The 24,532-nt window shown below is 39.1% G+C and overlaps 1 protein-coding gene across 3 annotated transcripts in view; it reads left to right on the forward strand.

Moving 5' to 3' along the window:
• NR3C2 (nuclear receptor subfamily 3 group C member 2) overlaps positions 1–24,532 on the forward strand; it is a 344,105-nt gene that overhangs the window by 249,913 nt on the left and 69,660 nt on the right. For all 3 annotated transcript variants that reach the window (XM_059175756.1, XM_059175746.1, XM_059175764.1), the window contains exon 5: positions 23,763–24,107. In XM_059175756.1, coding sequence (XP_059031739.1) covers positions 23,763–24,107 — 345 coding nt within the window. The remainder of the gene's footprint in view (positions 1–23,762; positions 24,108–24,532) is intronic.

The raw sequence follows: 24,532 nt of genomic DNA on the forward strand, positions 1-24,532 counted from the left end.
GGTATTTTCAGTTGACTGTACTCTCGCCATAGAATACAGAGGGGGTCTTCAAGATTTTTCTTGAAGATTTTTCTATCCTCCCATTTACAGATGAGGAATTTGGAATCCAAGATCATATCATGAGAGACTTAAAAGATGCAATGTAAGGATTCTGATTCTGTTGTCTTTCTCTCTTCCAAAGCACACCCCCCCGTTTCATTTTTCATTAACTAGTGTAAGTCCACTTTCACATTCCTTTAATGAAGACTCTAAAATATTAAAATCTTCCTAATTTCTAATTTAGAAATTAGACTTTACAAACCACAGGCTATTCCTAACTTGGGTTCCAGTTTACTTCCAAAGCATATCGGCAGCTTTCCTGAACGCCACCCATCACTTTCACACAGTTCAGCAGGAGCCTTCCTTTGAAGGGTAGCCCTGTCAGGCAAGTCTACTTATTCCTCTCGGAATGGACCATACCCCATGCAAAGAGAGGAAGTCAGGCATAGGAAGCAACAGTAGACATCCAAGTTGCTTTCTGGAGACAGAGCCAAGGCAGGTCAGTAAAAAACGGAACCAAACATAACTCTAATTCTAGCAGCGTTCAAAGAAACAGAGAACTCTTGTATCAAGAACTCTTGATGAGAATGGAACCAGAGAAAGGAAAATCTGTAAATTAAAATTCATCCACATAATGCGATATTAATAAGCCAATAAAATGGCAATGAAAATACATAGCAACACAGAAATTTTCTTTAAAAAAGTAATAATGAAAACTTAGTATGCAAAATTATTTAAGTTACTTATTTTGTGATTACAGCTCTATAGGAAAAGACTTGCAGGAGTCAAGAGGTTGGGGGGAGATCATAGAATACCAAAAATGGCTGGGTTTGTGAGTACAGTGGATGTAGGAATATAGTAGATATATGAATGGGTATAGTCAAAGTTTTTCTTTTGCCTTTCCAGTTTTTTAATAATATGAGCATGTTTTATAATAAAACTTAAAATAGAATTCACAGTTTTGAACTAAAAACGAAGGGACACTTGAAAATAATACTGCTATTGAGCAGAAAACGTAGAGAATCAGATATACAGATAACCAAAGGAGTTGTCCCTGGACAGGAAGGAGGAAAAGGAGAAGAGAGATTAGAGACCTCAGTAAATCAATCTCCTGCTGTGAAATGCTTTTAAAAACCAAAATGGAGAAGTGAGTGAAAAACAAAAGACCCAGAGATGGGAAAATGACAGAGTCATAACTGCCGAGCCAAGCCCAAGGAGAGGGGTCTGTTTACTTGAGGGAAATTGACTTTACCTGCCAGCGACTTGCTGCAACTAGTTGGCATGGTCACCTGCAAAACTCACATACACTGTGGGTCTGGTGAGAGAAATTACAGGATCAACGCCAGTGAAGAGTAGGTTTAATATCTGAAATCCAATAAGAAAAACAATTTTTATATCTTTAAGGGTCTCCCGAGGCAGTAGGATATGCAGTAGTCTGTAAAAGTTTAGAAAGCCCAAGTGTACCGAATTTTATGAAGAAATACCATTCCTTGGGTTTGTTTTTTTTTTTTTTCTTTCCAATCCCTCTTGCTTGTAGACAATAAGAATTTCAGTGGGACTGTTGAACAGTAAACTGGAGGGGAAAATAATACATTTTTATAAATCAGTGAAAGTATGTTTCTTTTTAATCTTCATGTATAAGTTAAGTGGTATTAATTGTCTCAGTAATATAACTTGAATTGAACAACTGGCATTTTTACCCTGCAAAATTTCATGGAGGAAAGTTCAGGATTGATCCCAAAGCAGGCAGAATTTAAAGATTTACTGTGTTTCTTCAATTCCAAGGCATTTTTTTCTTTTCAGATTTTAGCTATTATGATTATATAATTTGCAGTCAATATGTACATTTAATTTTTGTTAGTTTCACAATACTCTTAATTATATTGGGGTCTTATTTTGTGACTGATGACACCTTAGAAGTAGTAGAGGCGTTCAAATCAAAGGTTCGTCTGTCCCAAGAATATACGCATTTGTAGGGACATACTTGGGCCTTGGCAAGCTTACTAAAGTAGGCTGCTTCCCTTCTGTCTTTTTAAATATATAACCCAGAGATGTTGGAAAAATTCTGCTTGGTATGCAGAGACCCATTGTTATGTCCATGTTTCCTTTAACTTTTTTCTTTCTTTTTTTTTTTTTTTTTCCCATTTGTGGTCTCTCCTTGTAGGTTGTCACTACCTCTTATTTAATTGGTGGGAGAGCTTAGTCTTGACTTGGGGCCAGGCTAACTTGTCACTGGCTACAGTGATCTCCAGAGACCCAACGTCAGACCTGGCCCTTTGTCCTGCGCAGTGCCTCACGTGTACAGTCTCTCTTTCGGCTGGACTACAGCAGCCTTTCATACATTCACTGATGTTTTCTGCAATACACACTTGTTTTCCAACTCTTTGATAAACTATGGGGGGTTTTGGTTTCAGTTTTGTTTTGTTCCTGGAGCTTCATATTGTTACACTCTTTGAAGTTACCTCAGGAGACAGTTTTATTTTAAGAAAATTGTTGGTTTCACAACTAGTCTTTGGGAAATACTGGGATATTCTTTGGACACGTCAAGTTTTCAATCTCTAGGGCTTTCTCTTTAATTTTTTTCCCTCTCTTTTTATGGCTTGTTTTTTCAAGGAAGAAGTTCTTTTCTCCCTCACTAGGTGCTTTTGCTTACTTGTGGTTTTCACTACACTTGTCTCTATGTACTGCCTTCTGTGTCTCTCAGCTTCATTGTCACCTAAGTATCCTATATTCAAACTTCCCAAGAAAGGATCTGGGCCCATTGGTTGATCCCTACCAGAATGGACCTTCTGGTTGGGTGGAGTCCTCCAGAGGTCTTTGCCTCTGCTGCCCCTACCTTACCCAGGTCGATGCGGCAGGTTATAGACCCCTGGGGCACAACAGTTGATGATTTTTGACAAGAAAAATTTTGATCCCATTTTTCAGAAAGGAATTGGAAGTATAGATAGCAATCATACTGTAATAGATTCAGTACAGACTCATAACAATTACAGTCATCTGTTAATTGTAGAGAATCCCCTAAATCAGTTAATTTTTTCAACTCTGATTTTTATTCATGTGTTATAAGTTATCCATACATTTAAAAGTAAAAAAGCATTTGTTTCTAGTTAGCAAATTGATAAAGGAAAATAACTTCTAATGCTTCTTAGAACACAACTACTAAGGCTTTATTTTGGAGTTTAAGAATTTTTGACATAGCTACTTTAAAAATAAACAAACAAAAAGCTCACACATACACACATAAAAAATCTTAACTAAAAAAAGAATCAATGTGTAAAGTATACATTCTCTTGTAGAACATCTCTCTATATACTCCAATTGTTCTCTGACCCTAAATGCCAGACTCTAGGAGAAAGGATGAGTTCTGGGGTTAAGGAAAGGTAGGGAATAAGGGCTAAGGAAATGTTAGAGAAGATGAAACCACTTAAAATCAAGCATCATAGGTTTACCATACTCATTCAGCTTAGAAAGGTGTGAACACTGTTTCTAGGTAAAGTTCCCACCTGTTCTGTAGGATTCACTTTACTACCTCAAACACTGGTTTCACGAAGTTAAAATTACTGAACAGGTATATCCACTAAGGCATGTAACTTAATCTTTTTCCATTTGAAAACCTAGAGACTAATGGTCATTTGTTTGTTGGCTTTCTGAATAAGTATCTTCTCCCCATATTCATAGTAAAATGTTACGAGTGGGAAGATGGGGAGCAGAAACTAGTTATATTACAAAAAGTCCTCTGTCCTCACCTCTAGAATATACAAAAAACCATCCAGCTAACTTGCCAACAGTTCTTCAGTCTTTGGTACTAATATGTATATTTAATATAATTAGAATCTTTTAAGATGATGATTTTTCTGGGATAGAAAACATACCTTTTAAAGGCTAACCCAATTCTAACAGATTTTTAAAATATTTTTATTGATTTATTGAATTATAAAATACATACTGCAGTGATTAATAAAGTAATAGTTCTCTTTAATATATTGAGAGAATAAAGATGGACGTTTGCTGAGCACTTTATTTACTGATTAAAAAATAATGATTTACATTTTAACAAGAGACTTTAAAAGCTGAACTAGCAAAGCTAACAAAAATGGTTTCTTCGGAATGTGCTGCTTCATTATTTTGAAAAGGAGATCTATCAACAAAGATATAAAGGCAGTTGTTGAGTTAGGTCATAAAAATAAGAAACTCCAAAATGTAATTGTATATTTCTCCCTTAGTGTTTTGTACAGTATTTGTTTTGAGAGGATAATAATATGAAATATGTTTAGTAGTGATAAAGATAAGCAGTTACTCTGTTGCCATATACTTATCTTTTATATTAAGATGAATCTAATTTGTGTAGGAGAGAATCATACTCTCTATAAAAGGGCATCTCTGCTGCATCTGTCCATTGATTTGTTCAGCAAATCTGTGTCACATGCCTCTGAAATTCCGATATCCTCCCATGATGTCGCCAGTGTGACATGAGAAGGCAGGCATTGGCCTTGCTTTCATGAAGAATTTATTATGGGCCAGATAAGCATTAAGAATTGCAGCAGGGCCTTAAGAGCACCATTAGTGTTGACGGTGGCACAGATCCCTGGAGTTCTTTGTCTTTGCCTTGGAGTGGTATTATCCACTGACTTCTTGATTCGTATTTATCGATCAACGTGGCGGCCCCTCAAGATGGCTTCCCTTGGCTCTGCCCCTTGATATGTGGTGCATCCTGGTTGCTTTCTTTGTGCAAATGGCTTTATGGCAGTTTCCCATCCTTGTGTGGGACGTTGTCTGGAAAGGAGCAGCTCTGCATCGTGAAGCCTTAAAAAAGCACCACACATCCCCTTCCCACTGCACACCACCCCGGTTCCAACTTAGCACCTATCTTCACTTGATGCTGCTCCCTGAACTCAAATTATGAGATTAGGCCCTTCACATTCTTACCAAAAAATTAAACTGACTTTATCGTGAAGATTTTTGGCCATCTTAGAGGATTTTCCATCATTTCTAGTTTGAGGACAACTGAGGCAGCTCTGGTTAGTCTCCTGAGAACACAGACCATGTCTTATCTCCTTTGTAGCTCTTGTAACATGAGGGGAAACATCTGTAGAGAAAGGCCAGAACTTTGGGAGCCACTTTCTAGAAGCTAACCTTCTGCCTGCTCCCTTCAGTTCCTGAACCAGACTAGCATGTTACTGATTCCCCAGAAACTTCAGAACTCACTTTCAACAACTGCCAGAGAAGTCAGGAGACAAACTGTTATGAAGAACTTTTTTTGTAATGTTTTTAATTCTTTAAGATTTCTTTTCTCACACAGTTTTCTTAATTTAGAAATAGCCAAATCAAGCCGTTCTTTTTTTCTTTCTTTTTTTTTTTTTTTTAAGATTTTATTTATTTGAGAAAAAGAGAGTGTAAGCTAGAGGGACAGAGAGAGAGAATCTGAAGTAGACCGTGATACAGGGCTCCATCCCATGACCGCAAGGTCCTCAAGATTATGACCTGGGCCACTTAACCTACTGGGCCACCCAGATACCTCTAGCCATTCTTGATTCTAAAACTAGAGTAGTTCACCAGTAAAAACTCAGTTTCACCTTCATGTGGCAGTTCATGATAATTACTTAGAAACATTTGCATATGTTAATTAGCTCCTTTATTTATTTATTTTTTGGATGGGTGGGGATGGAGGATTAGAGGTAAAGGGAGAGAGAGAACCTTAAGCAGTCTCCATGCCCGCCGTGGAGCCTGACGTGTGCCGCCGTGGAGCCTGACGTGGGGCTGGACCTCACAACCCTGAGATTATGACCTGGGCCAAAATCAAGAGTTGCACAATTAACTGATTGACCCACTCAGGCGCCCCAACTCACTTTTTTTCTTTTTCTTTTAAATCCTGTAGAATAAAAACAAATTCCCAGTCTGTATATGCTTATATATTTAGATAAGCTAAGTTGAGTCAGGTTAGAAATTTTAAGCCACATTCAAAAGATTATGCAGAAGAAAGATAGGAAGCCCAGGAGGACTCTGCAATTAAGGGATATTTTAGGGTGGTCGTTCTTAGTTCTGGCTCCATATCATATTCACACTCGCCCTTGCCCTGCTCTCAGAGCCCTCATGCAGTAAATCTTAAGGAGCATGGGTATCTTTACTTTGAAAAAAACCTACATTGTACATCAGTTCACTAGAGCTGAAAACAACTGTTCTAGGGTTACTAGAACATTGGTAGCAGTTTTCTTAACAGAAGAAAACCCTTTCATTGTTTGGTTTTTTTAAGCACCTTAGGTTTTTGTTTTGTTTTGTTTTGTTTTGTTTTTCTATTTAGTGTTACTTTTCTTTTTCTCAAGTAAATCATTAAGCATTTAGAAAATATTTCTTTATTGGGGGAATTCCCCTAAAAATGATATTTTAAGTTAACATATTTGTATTTTCCTTGTTAACCCTAACACAGACTTACAGAGGGCCGTGTTAGCTTTTAGTCCACTGGCTTTAGTGGTCCGTGCTCTTCAAAGCAGTACTTTATAAGTTATACACTTAAATGCTACAAATATGGGGGGCAGAGTGCTCAAAACGCAAAGAATGAACATTGGTTTCTTATCCTGAGAGAGGACAAGTCTGAAACAAGGGCCGTAGAGTTGTCTTCTGGGGAGCCATGAGTGGAGGAGATGAGGAGGCAGAGAATAATCTCAGGAAGAAAGCGAAGGGGGAAAGGAGGGAACGTGGACAGGACTGTGATTTGTTGTAAGACAGGAAACTGATTTAGAAGCATCCTCCTCAGTGTCACGTGACTTTTGTTTGTTGGCTCCCACCTCATACTCTGGGCATGAGTGGACATTTGCACCCCTGAAGAGAGCTGGGAGGAGCCCAAAGGGAGCAAGTTTCCATCTTCCCACACACACAGTGCCACCACCCCTGCCGTGGTGCTCCTCTCTCCAGCAAGTCATCACAGGCCCGAAGATGTCTGTGTGCATTCCGTCTTCCAGGCCCTCGAGTGGGTCTGTTCCCCACACAGTTGTTCTTCAGAGTAAAGGACCTCTTGACCCACTTCTCCATCCTGGCTCAGTAGAGATGGTTTGGGCCACATCATTAAACTTCTCAGATAATGGTGGTGACACATTTCCAGTTGTTTCGTGGTTAAATAAAACTCCTTATCAGGCTTTAAATATATAAGAGCTTTGATTAAAATGCCCTGGATTAAAAAACAGATTCAAAATAAAACTTGAAAGACTTAGTTCTATTTGATTTATTTACTGTAAGGTTCACTAACTGCCCTGTTCCCAGCAGGCTTTCCTATCCTATAGGTCGATTTTTTTCAAAATGTTTGACTCATTTTCTCCCTTAATAAAGAAACTCTGAAGCCTCCCCTTAGGTTATTTGAAATAAAATAAATGGGATCCTGTGACTGAGCATAAAGCCATAAATACAATGATGGTCTGTTTTCAGCCCGCACACATCCCTTTCACTTCCACCTCTCCTGGGCCCTGGAAAGGGTCTGTACTGCTCATAGGCACCGGCCAGTGCAACGGGTCCTGCCAGCCACTCCGCTGTGCCCTCCACACAGTTGGTGACTTCCCCCACCCCACAGCTCCCTCTGCTTCAATGCTGTGGGGAAGTTCCTGCCAAGTCAGCCTCACTGCTGTGAGTGACAAGGTCCCTTTGTCAGGCACAGCAAGGGCCTCTCATTTGCAGCAGGCACAGGCAGGCCAAGGGAGCCACCTGTATTCCTAAGTGTATGAGTTTCCTATCAGTGCTATAAAAAGTACCACAGGATTAGAACAACACACATTTGTCATCTCACAATTCTAGAGGTCAGAAATCTAAAAGGGGTCTCACTGAGTTAAAATAATCAACGTGTCAGGAGGCTGTGTCCTAGGTAGAGGCTCAAAGAGAAAATTCATTTCCTTGCCTTTTCCAGCTTCTGAAGGCTATGACCTGCTTCCATCTTCATAGCCAGATTAAATGCATCTCCCCTACTTTAACGTCATTAAATCTGCAGAGTCTCTTTTGCCCTGCAGAGTAACACATTCACAGGTTCTGGAGACTGGGAGGTAGATGTCTTTGGGGGACCATTCTTTTGTCGGCACACTATTAACCATTTATATCCAAGAAAACACAGTTACCACTCTGGGATTTCCGGATGGCTTCCTGATTTGGGTCCTGTCCACACTTGCTCGGCTCATCTGCCTCTCTCCTTTCCCCTGACACCATCCCATCTTTCCCTAAAGCCACTCTGATTTCTTGTTCACAACCTTCTGCTACGCCTTTGTCCACACAGTTCTGAAATGTCCTACATATTCCTCCCCTTTGCTGACAAGTCTCTAACCCACTCCGCTCCTCCTTCAAAAAACTCATCACCTCCACACTGAGGACCCCTCACAGATGAGTCTTCTGCACAGTGGGGAGAACTTCCATTCCTTTTTAGACAGTTCCAGGATATTAATATGCATATAATTCATTAAGACTTCTTGTATAAAGCTTTCTATAACTTCCTCAGATGAAGTTAATTAATACCTCCTCTGTAACTCCAAAGCCTTTGTTGGAGCACTTCTCAGATTTGACTACAATTATTTGTTTATAGGTATTTCTTGTCAAATAGTCTTTGAATTTCTCAGCAACAGAGCTCTCCCTTTGTCTCTATATCTAGAGCACTTAAACAAATCAGTGTTTAATAAATGCTCATGGGATAAGTGAGTGAATGCATGAGCATGCAGTTAAACTTTGCACAAATATAACTAAGCTGACCATAGCAAAAAATTCTAAGTTTGGTTAGACAGTTATTTAAGGCACAGTATTCTCATTTTGAAACCAGTCCCATAACAAAGACTCCAAGGATGATATTTTAAGAAAGTTCTACTATAAATATTATTGTTTCCATACCCTTACCAGGAAGGTACCGTTTCCAAAAAACATATAAAAACTCTTGATCATAATGTTGACTTATATAGTATAACTGGCAACTTCTTAAATGATAATATATTGCAAAAAGGTTTTTGTGTATCTCTTTGTTTGTTGATGGGGGATTTTATGTGATGTTTGAACTTCTTAATTATGCTTATCTAACCACAGTTTTTGTCTCCAGTGTAGGAGGATAGCATTTTGGGTTAGCTGTTGTAGCTGTCAAGGTGGAAATTCTAGCCCTGGTCTGATGATTGGTAGTGAAGCTTTAAGTTCAAGGTCCAGAGAGGATCCTTTGAGTTGGCCCAGAGTGAAAAGACTGGAGAAATGAACCTTTAAAATAAATGTAAAAAAACAGGGTTATAAGGTAATAGAAAGAAAAGAAAAAAAAAAAAATACAGGAGTGCAAAAGACCTGAGATGAGTAGATTAAGATGAAGATTTGGGGGAGCAGCTTAGTGGGATCCCAAGTCCCCAGGTTCATTAATTACATCAGTGTAATGGTCTATGGTCTATGGTCTATGGTCTCCAGAACAGTTATAATCCAAAGTCAAAGTCAGGCATATATGCTGATTTCAGGTGAGAAAAGAAACCCATCTTCCCAAGAACTTCACCAAGATTGACAGAAGTGCCTCAGCCCATGTTTGGGCAGACATTTGAGTGAAGCAGAAATAAGCAATGCTGTGTTTGTGACCATAAATGTGAAGACAGTGTTTTGGTCCCATTTCAGCGAAGTAGAGAAGCCTGCCAGCTGAAGAAGGAGTGTGTTATCAGAAAGGACCTATAAGGCCCTCATCCATGAGAAAAATGTGAATCTGCCGAGCTGAATAGTGTAAAACTACACTCTTGATTGAAGCAACTCTGTACAGGTTATACCTGGAAATTCCTTTATGTTATAGTCATGCTTAATTGTATGCTTCATTAGGCTATGTGCAGGGCTACCATTCATGGGATGAGGGGAAAGGTGCAACTTCCAAAGATGGGAAGTAGGCTATAAACCTATGGGTGTGGACCTTTTTACCTCCAGGTGGTGTCAGCAGGAAGTTGACCATGGGGAGCAGTGCCAGCAACACAGCTGAAGGAAGACTGTTTTGTTTCATTGCAGGAACAAATATTCTTTTAATGGATGGTTAGTAAGGAAGCTTATTGTAAAAAACCCAGCTTGAAGTTTAATGTGAGAATATTGAAGTCAGTCAGTCATTACTCATTTTTTTATGAGTGTAATAACATGCAGGATATGCACTTGTCAGTCAGTACACACACCCTTTGAGCATGGTAGGGTACTTGGCCATGGCTTTTGAATCGCTAACCTGAGGCTGGGATTACACTAAGCTGTGGGAACTTCTCTAGTGTGCCGGTGTGTGTGCCCATGTTGTTGGTAAATTATGTTTTCAGTATAGCCCAGATAATAAGATTTGGATTTCTAAAAGGCTAAACATGAATTTTAAGTTTATGGATAGGTCCTAATCTTTTACAGCACTACTGATGCATACAGAGAATTTTGTACAGAATTAACCCATCTATGAAGCACAGGGGAAGACCTCCAGTGCTCTGTCTGAGGGGAGTAGCCAGCTCTCAGCTCCAAGCGTTTGTTGCCTTGCGGGGGGGGGGGGGGGGGGTGTGGAATACGCAGATCTTGTCAGAATTTAAGATTTCTTTTTGAGATATCAGAATTATAAAATTTCTGGTGAAAGATGCCAAAGTCTGAAAGATGAAAGCGAAGTTTTTAAATTTTACTTAGTTCACTTTCCAGTTTATGACTTCTGTGATCAAGGAAACTAACTTTAGGAGCATAATAAATTAGTATGCTGCTTATTTCAGTTCTCATTTGATTGTTTTTTATATAGTCTAAGAATTTAATTATCTTTCTAGCTCACTGTTACTGTTTTTATCAACTTCCGTAGTGTAAACCAGTGGTTCTCAATCAGGGGCAATTATATCCCCAGGGGGATATTAGGCAAAGTCTGGAAATATATTTCGTTGTCACAGCTTGGAGTGGGAGGATACTACTGGCATTTAGGGAGTAGAGGACCAGGGGTGTAGCTATTTAAATAGTCTATACTGCATAGGACAGAACCCAGCAACAAAGAGTTATCTGGCCTAAAATGTTAGTAGTGATAAGACTGAGAAATGCTGCTGTAGACTGTGTTTTAATTTCTGTGTCTTGCTCATTCCCTTCCCTTTTTTTTTTTTTTTTTTTTTAAGAACCTTTTTTCCAGGTCCTCTCTGTTTCTCCTCCCTTCTGTAATCTCACTCAGACCATTTAGGATGGTGGTTCTCAATTTTAAAATGCAAGAAAAAAAATCATATGGGAGTTCCTAAAAACTGAAGACCCTCAGCCCCCACTTGTAGATATTCTGACCTGTAGATCTGGGATGGCCCAAGATTCTGCATCTTGAAAAGCCCCCAGATGATCCTGAGGAAGACCATGTGTAGACCACAGTTAGAGTGGTAGGGTTATGTTTGTTTTTGGAGTATCTGCTTTTCTTCATTTGTTTAGATCCTTTATTTGTTGAACTTCTCAATTATGTTGTTACTTTTATTAAGCGCTTAAAATATACAAAGCTTTTAATAATTATTTATACTTTGGGAATTAAAATGTATCCATGGACAAGTTAACCCAAGTAGCTGGATATTATTAGCTTATAGACTTTCTTCCCAAAATTTCTGGTCTCTTTTCCCTACTTTTTTTGTAATATACCGTATGTCTTCTCCCTAGTTGAGAGCAGTTCCCTGAAAATACAAAAATTGAAAACTTATATTTAATGTATAAACCAAGTCCAAAAAAAAAAAAAAAAAAGCATGGACTCTAACAGCTGAAAATATTAGAAATAATTCATGTAAGTGATTCCTTAACCAAACTGATGCATATGAAATGTTACAAAAAATTAACTTCCTGGAGTTGGTAGTTTATGCCACATACTTATTCTGTGGAGACAGAAAGGTGAGGGCAGTTGTAGGTACATAAGACCCCATTTCTCCAAATCCTGCCTGGCACTTAGGAAAACGGCCTGTTTATGCAGATACCTGCCTTCAGGGGCTTCAACTCATGCCTGGCATTCTCTGCATCATAACAGCTAAGTGCAAATCACAGGGCTTTGAAAGGTCTACAGAAGTTATTCAGTGGCTTGAAATTTATCATTAGAGTGATACGTGGCAATTATTGGGTCACTAATAAGGCATATCCTCTGGGATGTCATTACCAAAACAGATATCCTATACGCAGATAAGACAACTTAGAATCATGCAAACAGTTTTAGTCTACTAACCAGCTTGCCACCTAGAGTCATGAGTAAAAAAAAAATTTTTTTTTTTATCATGAAAAACACTGTATTTAGATTTGGCCAGCTGGGCTCCGTTTAGACGATCCCAATTTTGTTGGCAACATCCAAAGCATCATAGTCAGGGGCCAGTCGAACATATGCCTTCTTCTCTCCACCAGGCCTGATCACGGAGTTGACCTTGGCCACATCAATGTCATAAAACTTCTTCACAGCCTGTTTGAGCTGCTGCTTGTTGGCCTTGACATCCACAATGAACACAAGCGTGTTGCTGTCTTCTATTTTCTTCATGTCTGCCTTGGTAGTCGGGGGAACTTGATGATGGCATAGTGATGAAGCTTATTTCTCCTGGGGGCACTCTTTCGAGGGTATTTGGGCTGCCTTCGGAAATGCAGAGTCTTGGGTCGTCCGAACGTAGGTGATGTGTGGATCTTCTTCTTTTGGAAACTGTGGACGCCCTTCATCACTGCTTTCTTGGCCTTCCAAACCTTTGTTTTGGCTTTGGGTTTGGGAGGGGTAGGGGCTTCCTTCTTAGCTTTCGGTGCCATCATCGTAAAAGGGATTTCCGAAGAGTCATAAGTAACTTTTTATCCAACTTTGACCACTTTCTCATGATAATCCTGAAGAAACTATTTTTAAGAAAGCCAGAATTCTATTTGGTGGGCTTCATGTTCATGCGATATGAGCAGGTATTAAAGTAGTTATCAGATAGCCAGGAAAGGTCTTCACCTTCTCCTTCATAATTTTCGTCAAATGCCTTCCAACATCCTATAATAAAATACAGATAAATGTTTTACTGAGACGCTCCTCTATAAAAATTGCTGCTAACACTGCTAATAGGCCACTGAACTTGAAATGATGAGGCTGAATGTATCTTTCACCTTAACCAGCTGGAATCTCAACAAATTCAAATTTCTGGAACTTTATTTCCTCTGATTTAAGACGAGGAGATTAAACTGACTGTTTTGTGATGTACCTTCTGGTCCTAAAAGGCTATGATTCTGTTAGAGTGCCAACAATTTGGATATCAAGTGTTGAACTAGTGAGTCATTTGGGGCAGGAGAAGACCACAGCTTTTCCCTGCATCCTGCGCTCTTTCCCAAGGATGGGTCAGGGTTAAAGGCAGAGTCATTTCCCATCATTACGCCCACAAAAAGGAACCCATGCTGCTGTGTGTGTCTAACTCAGTGATACTAATTGGGCCCAAAGATTAGGAATGTTAAGTACCTCCTTCCTGGATTTTGTCTCTAGATAGAATATTTCTTCTACGAGGTTAAAGAGGTAAAAAACTTAACTTTTGGCTTTTCCCTTTATCATCTCTCATTAGACTCTCTCAAGGTTAGAGCCAGCAGGGCTGCCTGCCCTCCACTACTGTACTTGATTTTCTTCTTCTTGGAGACACCTGACCTGCCTTTGTGATCAAATTAAGGCTGGGTTGAGCCTTGGCTAGAGCTGTTTTCTGTATAGACTGGCCTAGCTCACTGGGCTTTGGGACGAAACCCAACATATTGTTTTCCTCAAGAGCTTTGTTAGAGAATGGTGACTGTAGTCATCACATTAAGAAATGCGACTGGTTGTAGAATATCAGCAAGGCATTCATTCATTTTCACTTTTTCCTCTTTGTTCAGTAAGCACTTATTTAATACCTGCTGTGTGCTTTGATATGTTCTAAGCATGAGAATATAGAACTCAAACAAATGAGTATAGACGATGTTCTTATGTTGAGCATGTCTCATGATCTTTATTATCTATGATCATACCTATAAAGGGAGAATAGTTGAATCTAGGAAAGAATTTTGAATTTTAACTCTAGGACTGAAGAAATTCCTATGACAGCTTACAAATTCTTGAATGGGAATGTTATAGGCTTGTGCCCCCCCCCATTCAATTATGGAAGTTAAAAACTATTATGGGCACTAAAAGTGGTGTTTTACATTGTATGTGCCTTAGAAACATATTGTCCATTTGAAAATCATAGCACGAAATTGGCTCCAACCCAAATCAGCAATGAAGAATTGACTTCTAGCCAAGACCTGTGCTCTGGGATTGACAGCCATGGGCCACCCCATGATGCTAGAAGAGGCTCGTTTGAGCACCAGCAAAGCCATCAGTGCAGTTTATCATCAAAGGCACCATCCATTCTTCAGAGCTACATAGAAGGGTGTTAAAAATCACAACAGCCTAGCAGACTGTGTTTTAAATGAAGGGAAACCCATCTTTGGAATATGAGCAGAATACTAATGGGAAAATGGCAGGCAGTTTGTGAGAAGAAACCATAACTGTTTTTGTTTAATCTCCTTATTGTAAATGTGACATTACTTTAAAAATTACTTACAGTGACATAAATCTGAATTGTAGCCTGAAAGAAAAACTTTCAGAATGGCCCAGTTATCCTTCCTGTACTACTTAAATAGTCTCCAGAAGACCTCCTCAGGGCAGCTCATCTTCCAGCTGTGATGGAGAAGGGTAGGCTTATTTTCATCTAAATCTATAGTTCAATCTCCTATGTGAAGGAAAAATAGACTATAAGGAATCATGGAATATAAAAAGGAATTTAACATTTACTTCTCCTAAAAAAGTTTCTTTTTATGGGTTAGCATCATATTTATTAAGAACTTTCTTGAGTCTTTTCCGCCCACGGGTCCTGTCCCTGTGCTTTAATAAAACCACCTTTTTTGCCCTAAAAAAAACCAAACAAACAAAAACTTCCTGAAATTCTTTCTTGGACCTTTTTTTTTTTTTTTTTTTTACATGTAGCTAAATGATATAAATTTGAAGACTACTTTTGAAACTTAAATGGAAAGTATATTCTTTTAAAGATGCTTTTGTCCTGCCTGCTGTGCTGAATTAGGTTTTGAGAGAGCCACCAAAGCTCTGGAATTTACACTGTGGCAGAATACCAGATGAAAAAAATAGCTGTTCGTCTTCTAAACAGAGCGGAGAGGGCAGGCATGGGAGTCCGCCCCCACCCTGGCATGGCTCTGCTCACCACCAGGCAGCTAAGAAGGCTCCTCCTCAGCTGTGACCTGCGACCTACCAACACAGACATCATCAGAGTGCCTCAGAATGTTCTAGCGCTAACCCTGTGTGCAGAGAAAAGCTGGAATGAAAACACGAGAAGCAAATGCAAGAGAATCACTTATTCAAAAAAGGCCATTTGGTTTGGCTCAGCTTTATCTGGGAGTTTCCAGACCAATTCAGCCTGTATCCTGAAGAGATCCCAGCCTAGAAAAATAATTTTTTTTCAAGTACATGCATCATTGGCTACTATTAATTCTTAATTTAGACTTATTCTGATAATGTCAGTGGAATAAAATGTAGAGTAATATTTATTTAAAATGCATGAAAGCTACAAATATTGACATTTGTTTTCTGTTTCCTCAGGGCTATTTAATTTCCCTCCCAACTTGATGTCATCCTGTTAACTTGTTAACGTGTTTACTTATCCTTTTTTTCTATTAGCGTTAGCTTCTAATATGAAGATTTTTAAAAAATTCTGCTTTGCTTCTTTGTCTTGCATTTTTTTAATGTTGAAATACTAGAGTGATCGTACTCAGAAATGCAGAGTGTTTTCTGTGTTATGCCAATTGTTAAAAATACATGTTTATATGAATTCATGGGATTATTATTCTGTGTTTGATTATCTAGTTCACCAATTCTTTTTCTTGCTAAGAAGTTTTAATAATTTTTAATCATCCAGTTATAATCTCCACATCAGTAGTCTCAACTAAAACCTCGTCAGTTTAGTTTTCATGTAAGGAATGTAAAGCATTACTTATAATTTGATTAAAATTGAGATGACCTTATAAAAAATATGCTGTTAAGTAATAGTCCTTAAAAATAATTAAAACTATAATGATTTGGCTCTAAGTAATTATTTTACAGAAAGAATATTGAGCTATAAAATCTTTTGAAGAAAACTGGTATTGGAGATAAAACTATCCTCCTAGTCTGCATATTTTTGCATTCCACTCCATAGCTTTTCTTTCTTAGGTGCACAAATAGTAGTCACAAAAAAAAATCTGAAATTGAATTTAGGCCTCGTTGCATTCGAATTCTGGAATACTTGCGAGTTGTAAGGTCACTGGGTACAATGAAAGGGACCAAGAGAAAGAAGCCACAGCACTAAAGTAGGAACAAATGCTAAGAGGGAAAAACAAAACAATCGAAACATGCCTAAAAATGATGTTCAGGCAAATGTTAAAGCATTGTATTTTAAGTGTTCTCTTAGAGCTTATTTATAGAATCTTTTGCCAAAAATGTTGTAAAGAAAAATGCCATTCATCAAGAGTAAATAACCTAATATATCTATTGGATAAGCTTTTGTTTATATATTTATAAATCTAAATAAATAAGCAAATGTGTGTGTGTGTATTGTGTGTGTATACTGCTACTTAAGGTAGATCCCACTGAGCCAGCTTGCTGGTTTGAGAAGGTACGCATGGGGCCCTTTCTGTGGATTTTTTGCCCAGCATGTGTCCTAGCATCTGACCAGTTCTTTTTGGCCTGAGCCAATGGAAGATCATGCTAGGGCGCAGGAAGGCACAGTAAATTAAGCTGGGCACTGTAGTCTGTTTCCAGGTCACTGCCTTCTGCCTCTTTCTCATACCTTGTTCACCCTTTGACCTTGTTAGAACAGTAATGTTTCTTCATAAAACATTCTTAATGAGACTATTTACCTTGCATACCCAATGAGATCATGCTTCGTGTTATAAATTCTGTGCTCAAACATATGCCAAGAAAGGCAACCCTTGCAGCTGTTAAAGAATTAACTTTTTAACTGAGGGAGGGACCTTTCGCTTGGCAGCCACAGCCAGCGTGGCACTGTTTTTCTTATTTTGAGTTTATTATAAAGCTAGATGGAGGTTTTTACTCTCCTTTTTTTCCCTTTTGTGCTTATTTGTTCGTGTTTTGCTTTACGTCCACAGATATATCGATCTTAAGCATAGCATAGTTATTCCTAAAGAATGTGAATTTACAAAGCAGATAAATAATATGTATTTTTTTTCAAGAATGTTCATCTGATTTCAAAGATCTGTTTGACCAAAGAACTCAACTCTCAGTCGTAGTGGATCTTAGGACCTTTATCTTTGATCAGAAGTAGTGAGTTCTTCTGCCCCAATATATACTATTTTTTTTTTACACAGACCAGTCTGAATTCTGCATCTTTTGGTACCTTCTTCCATCAGAATGAAGGCGCCCTCACCTGAGCGAATGCATAAAGCCTGGGACACCTGCTACAGCAGTAGCAGCCCCAGAGTATACCGAAGTTGGCCCTTCTGCCCAGGGAATGAGGAGAGAATATATCTTGTGAATCAGTACAGGTCATAATATGCCTTCTGCTGAAAAGATTACTCTCTTCAATAGAGGCAGCCTAATGGTAACCTTGCTGAACTTGTAAAAGTCATTGGAGGGCCGGGCCCTTTTTCACCCCGCTTTGACCTCCTGATTTGATGTCACCTGCACATGTAATGGAGCTTCTGTCTTCTGTTTTTCCATTGTCACTACAGTAGTTCACCGCCTACTTCCTCTGCCACAGTCCTGTCAGTGCCATCCTTGTGACCCTGTGCACACCACCGTACCCGTCTGAGTGGTGGTGATGACAAGCAGTACTGACCTCACAAGGTCCTTCTGCGGATTCAGTGAGATCTTTTTACAAGAAAATATTGGAAATAATGCCATCCTAGCACTTAACATACAGATTCTCAGTGAATGGCAGCTTTTCACTATCGCTATTTCCCCACTAATAAAATTAGTTTAAGGTAGTCGCAGCCTGGCCAGACCTGGAAGACTTGCTGGGTCACCTTCAAAATTCTGGCCCCAAATGGAACCTTCTCCATACATGGCCTCATCGTACACACATTCCTGAGTCTGACTGGCATTGAAAGAAAAAAGGGAGGAGGAAAAATGTTGCTATTAGAGGAAAACATTATATAAAATAAAATATAAGTGTCATAAAAACAATCATATTAATCATCTGTCTAGCCCCAGAAGTACCTTGTAGGCAGATGCTTGCTTTGCACCTTTCCCACCTCCTGTCTCCAGCTGGGAAAGTATCAGAATATGTCATTGGGGATTATCTTCTAGAACCTTGTTACTATCTCTGCAAAATTAGTAGACCCCCTATTCTGGCTGCCTCAGATTCGCTTAAGTCTCTCTGATGAGATTTGCCTTCCGGTCTGAGGGACTCTCCTCTTAGAGGAGTCAGTGGGGCTTAACTTTGGGTAATCCTTATAGAAGGAGGTGGCCTGGCGCACTTGGGTCTTCAGTGTAATCTGAATCACACCCGAAGCAAACCAGAGCATGGTGGGAATTAAAGCAGAGAGATACAGGAAAATGTGACCTCCCTGAGAAAGATAAAACAACTTCTCCCTCCCATCATCCAATTCTCCAAGTATCTTGTCAGTACCACGGATCCCACACTTATCATGGTCTGCTTTACAAGCCTAAATACTTTCTTTTTTTTTTTTTTTTCTTATGTATTGATCCACCTTCCTTCCCCAAGATTCTGATCTCTTGTCCAGGCTCGGATCTTGTTATTCAACACTGCTTACAGAACCAAGACACCTTCTATGTAGTGGGTAGATAGTGGTCACTGGCTAAGTAGTGAAGAAACAAGTTTTCTGACAGCAACAAAATTATGTCTATTATATATGTAAAGATATCTGTGGGTATATTTGTACACACATTAAAATTTAATATGTGGAGATCCACTAATTTGGAATATCTTTTTTCCCCAGGTTTATTGAGTTTATGATTAACAAATAAAAGATTATTTATATTTAATGTGTACTAGTTGGTATTGTGATATACCTGTGTAATGATTGCCACAAGCTACTATATATCCGTCACCTCATACGGTTACCATTTTGTGTGTGTGTGTGTGTGTATAATGTTTTTTAAAGTGGTCACAAGTTGGGTTTGAGTTTGCCATGGCATATTTTCTATGTTGCTGACATAAACAATGCCTGTTAATTTATTAAGTTATGTACATTAACATGAGGATGTTTCGAGAAAAATTTTAATAAAACACGCTGTTTTCAAGTTCTTCAACCACTCAAGGAGTATTTATAAACAATTGAAATGCAGCTTGTTTATTATCAATTGAGAAGCTAATCATTTAGTCATAAATCAAGGTGCTGGCCGCTCACCCCAGCATCCAGCCTCGTGAATACTCGATGCTCTTTTTCCTGTTAGTACCGATGAGAGAGGTTTTGCTGCAAAAACCAATTAAACCTGTAGAAAGATGACATTCCCTCATTGGCTTTTACCACACAGAGATATTTGGTTGTTCTCCCGGCTCCTGAGTGTGCCTTCTCTGGCAGTAGAAAGGCAAAGAGCAGCCATGCAAATAAAGGGGATGAGGAGGGTAGGAAAACATGACCAATGAGAGGGTGACAAGAGAAGCGGTCTGTTAAAGGAGGGATGACGGGATGGGTACCGTTCTTGTCCTGTGGGTTCAATCCAGAAGTTATATTTGGCCTGTGAACAGAAAATCCATGTTTTCACATAAGCTGAGTATATCCTCTCTAATATTTCCTGCCAAGATCTAGAATTTCAAGACCTAGCATGGAGCTTCTCTAAAATGACAGAGTTCTCACTTTAAATTTTTCCAGTGAAATGTGATGATTGAAAAAAATCCCATCTCAGTCTTTTATTCTACTCGAGAAGAAGAATAAGGAAAGAAAAAAAAAAAAACAAAGCCGTGCTAATGACCCATTTCTAGGGTAATTGGTACTTGAGAAAGATCACGATGACAGTACTGTGAGAACCTTGTTTATCGCCTCATTTTACTGTGAGATATAAGAATGACAGAAATCCTAGCTGGCCATCATACTACTCCCCCAAAAGTTTGTCAAAAAGGTTTCTTGCCGGTCCTGTCAGCTTCAGAAGAGAGAGTAAACCAAAAAGGAAGTCTTGTCATGCGACGTTTAAGGCCTTTGTGAATCCTTGGAACTCATTGGGAGTTTTTCACACTTTTTAGAAGGTCCAGCCAGATGTTCCCTGCTGGCTTCTGCATATTGGTCAGACTGGGAAGCAGGGCCTCCCCATTGCACAGCTCCTGGGGGAGCAATTCATGGAGAATCTATAGAGTTCTGGCTCCCAGCAGTGCCAGGAAAAAGTGGCTGCCAAGATGCTGTTAGTAATTAAGGACTTGGCAGCCAAGGGCCGCCTGTAAGCACATCCTAGTTACTGTAACTTCCAGGTAGAACAAGAGAAACTCCTTTAGGCCTAAATGGGACTGGGACGTGTTCACAGTCCCGTTACTGCACTTCCCCCCACACCGTGCACGTGCACACCCCCCCACCCCCCGCAGCTGTCATTGGCACTCAAGAAATGAAGTAGGGCTCCGGCCACCTGGACGCATGCAAGCCCAACACCCATTAACTCCATGGTAATTTAGTAAGGTGGTTGGTAAGCAGTGTTAAGACCCCAAATTTATGTTCACTGATGCTTTGGATAATGGAAACATGCTTATTAAGGATCTTTGGCAAAAGATTTTCCTGTGTAATTAGCAAACATCTTAATTATACACTTGGACTTGAAGCTTGTGCTAATCTTAAAGTATAAAAATGATGCAAATTAGACAAAGAGAAAAGGATTAGAAGGGAAACCGCATAGTGTAACTCCATTACTAAAGTATAATAACTTATTCACGTTTATTAAAATTTGAGTTTGAAATAATTCAACATTTATTGAGTACCCATAAGCATCATCAAGAGGACATTATAGGAACACATAAGACACTATTAACAACTTTTAGAAGCTTTCATTTTAGAATACAGCATGTATTAGAAGAGCAGCATAAAATTTTCAAGTGTTTTAGAAAGGCTACTTTGAGTAATAAAAGTGTAATTAATTATGTAACTCCCTGTACTTTTAGAAAAGATATTGGACGAATACACATGACTGCAAAATCTGCACACTGAAAATATTACCCTGAGCTATTTAAATAAATACAAAGTATTACTCGATTCCAAGTGTGTCCCACATATGTTCACAAAATCACAGGGTAAAGTTAAATGTACCTGAAATACCAAACAGAATGTTGATAATCTGCTCACTAGTTTACGCTACAGGACATAGTCTTGTGGATAAGTGCTAGAGAAAACATTAAGCTCTCTTCTTTTTGATATTTCATGGCATTGACCTTAAATCAGCCAGGAGAATAAACACAGCATAATAGACTTAAGGCCTAAAACAAATATGAGTTTTATAATTAATTTGCAAGCAAATATCACTTTTAATAAAAGTTGAAAATATAACCCTTGGCTATTCCTAGTCAATCAAATTATGGTTATCGTCAGATGTAGTCTTAAAATGAATGAGGACATTTTAATGAACCGGAATATTTTGAATATTTGCAAAATTTTGGAAAGAATGGAAGTACCATTGAAATATTATATCGAAAAAGTAAAAAATATATTATTTCAGATGCTAGTAATAATTTCTAATATGGTTTTATTTTTCTTTCCCAAGTTAGCCCTCTGAGAGATGGGAGAGGGAAGCCCCATGATCTCCATTTTTCAGTGAATCAGTTGAGGCTTAGAGAAAAGTTTGTGTGACATAGGCCATTTGAGATGTCTGATTCCCCAAATGGTCACTATGCGCTATTGGTGAGGCACTTGGCTGATTTCTTCGTGGTCTCTCACTCATCCGTTCCTCGGAAGCATCTGAGTTCTCCACTGTAAGCTCAGCACCCCTGGGCAGAGCTCGTTTGCAGCTTCCCATTTGCATATGTGAATATGATACCTTTGCTTTTTATTGAAGCAATTCTGAAAAATCAGATTTTTCTGACACATATCTTTTATTGAAGGAGACAGTCTATAAAGAAATGATTTGAAATGACTGTTTTAAAATTGTTCTGCTAATTTTAAACTCCTCAAGGATAGGAATTATATCTTTTAAGCAGATAGATAAGACAGATAGATCTGTCGTTGGCCAGTGATTTGTCTTATACCTAAATCGTGTTTCTGTAATGAATGTGGTCAGTATTAATGGCCACAGTTGTAATCAAGAATGGTTGTTTTTTATAATCAAGTTAATTAGTGTGGCATATTTCTAGTTTACATTAAGTGTGTATTCTAGAAGTCCCTTACATGTTAGAACTAAGTAGAAGGTACCTGGTCTTTCAAGAATTTTGAAATGAAGTATTCAGTAAAATTGGAAACCTTGCGTTTGCAAGTAAGTTATCACCATAGCTCGAGGTTTAGTTTGGCATTTCTAAGCTACTTTCCTTTTTATCCATTCAGTCCTCCATCCATCTTCCTGGTTATCTGTCCATCTCCCCATCCACCCCCATGCAGCTGCGTCCACCCCCCAGTTCTCCCATCTGCCTTCTAGTCTCCCTTCCACCTCCCCGGTCTTTCATTTCTCATTGTCTGTTTTAGGAGCCCTTGAAGGAAATGAGAAATAAAAACAGTTGTTATTAAACTTCATACTGACCCTTTGGTTTTCATTAAAATGACCACATTATATTCATTGTCCAAAATTTGGCACTCCTTAGAGTAAACAGGCTGCTTCTGGTAATCACGCTGAGAAAACCAGCATAAACCAGGACTGTTCTCAGCAAATCAGAACACAAGGTCACTTGTACATAATATGTTCTCCTAAAAATCTAAAGTAGTATCCCATTATAGTATTATATTTTTTTATTTCTAGATTATATGATAATGTGAATTGTTTATATCAAAAATAGTCAGTGAGACAGGTTTTTGAAGATTTTATATGGGTGTATTGATGTAACTTAAACCTGATTTTTTTGTAGCATTAATTCCTGTAGATAGAGTAGTTAGCTCTCTCATTTGAAATCATTTAGATACTTAATTTATTCCCTTTTGTTGCATTGCTTTGGGATTGATTGCTGTCCCATTATTTCAGTGGAAATCTGCACATCCCTGTCTCCAAGTGCAGCAGTTACCCAGGGGCCAGAGGGCTGTAAACGAGGAGGGACACCCAGGCTTTGTGTTTCGGGGCTTCTCAGTATAGCTGGGGACGTAGCCCCAGGAGCATTTACACGAAATAAGTGCGGCAGCCAGCAATTGCACATGGACCAGAACAGGAAACGTGGTAGAGAGGCACCAAGAAGAACTAGTAAAGGGACCAGGGAGAGCTAATTAGAGGGAGCAGAGACAGCACTGGAATCGTAAGACCCATTCTGGCACTTGTTGGCAACTCATTGGTGGGTAATAGCGGGAATAACTGGTTTCTGTAAGATTGAACTGAGGCATATGTAACTTACTGGCATACGAAATAATTCTCCTTCCTCTGAACTCCCATCTCTATCATGTGTTAACTATGTGATCTTAGAATTCTTAACCCTCTGGTCTGTTTCCTTATAGAATAAGAATCTTAATAGTACCTATTCATAAAATTGCTAAATTGCTTAATTGATAGGAAATAGGACTGTGCCTGGTATTAGAAAAATACTGACAAGGGACTATTTCTGTTAGTGTGGCAGGACATCTTTCAAAGAAAGTCATCAGTTTAAGTCAGTGTTTTATTGTAACTTACCTGGTGTGATGTATCCCAAACATAATCTTAATTTACCCTTATCGTTTATAATTTTTTACAGCGCGAAAGTCCAAGAAGTTGGGCAAGTTGAAAGGTATTCATGAGGAACAGTCCCAGCAGCAGCAACCCCCACCCCCGCCTCCCCAGAGCCCCGAGGAAGGGACGACGTACATCCCTCCCGCAAAAGAGCCCTCAGTCAACACAGCGCTGGTCCCTCAGCTCTCCACGATCTCACGAGCACTCACACCTTCCCCTGTTATGATCCTTGAGAACATCGAGCCTGAGATTGTGTATGCAGGCTATGACAGCTCAAAACCAGACACCGCCGAGAACCTGCTCTCCACTCTAAACCGCTTAGCAGGCAAACAGATGATCCAAGTGGTGAAGTGGGCAAAGGTACTTCCAGGTAGGAACGTCTCTCCTGTCACAGTCTGCATCCCAAACTAGAGAAGTCAGGGCAACAGATTTCGCCATCTCCAACAGTGCAGTTGGAGTTAGCTCCCCGTTTAATCCTCACACCATATTTTTCCATCAATATCAAATTAATCAAGTGGGTAGGGAAACTGTTCACGTGCTCATTTCTCCTGAGATGTTAGGGCTACGGGTTCTGTTGTTAATATACATTTCTTGTGTTGATGATTGAAAGGCGACATTTCAGACCCAAAATATTCATAAGGTCAAATACATTCTGTTTGTGAGAACGCAATGAGCCCATTATCAGCATCATATGAGCAGGGCCAATCTTAGCGCAGACAAGGAAGCGAAGACCTACCGAGTAAGTGCTATGAGACCCTGAAAGATTGTTCTTTCTGAAAACGGCATCTTACCTCC

The sequence above is a fragment of the Mustela lutreola genome, chromosome 1 (genome assembly GCF_030435805.1).
Source record: "Mustela lutreola isolate mMusLut2 chromosome 1, mMusLut2.pri, whole genome shotgun sequence".
Lineage (NCBI taxonomy): Eukaryota > Metazoa > Chordata > Mammalia > Carnivora > Mustelidae > Mustela > Mustela lutreola.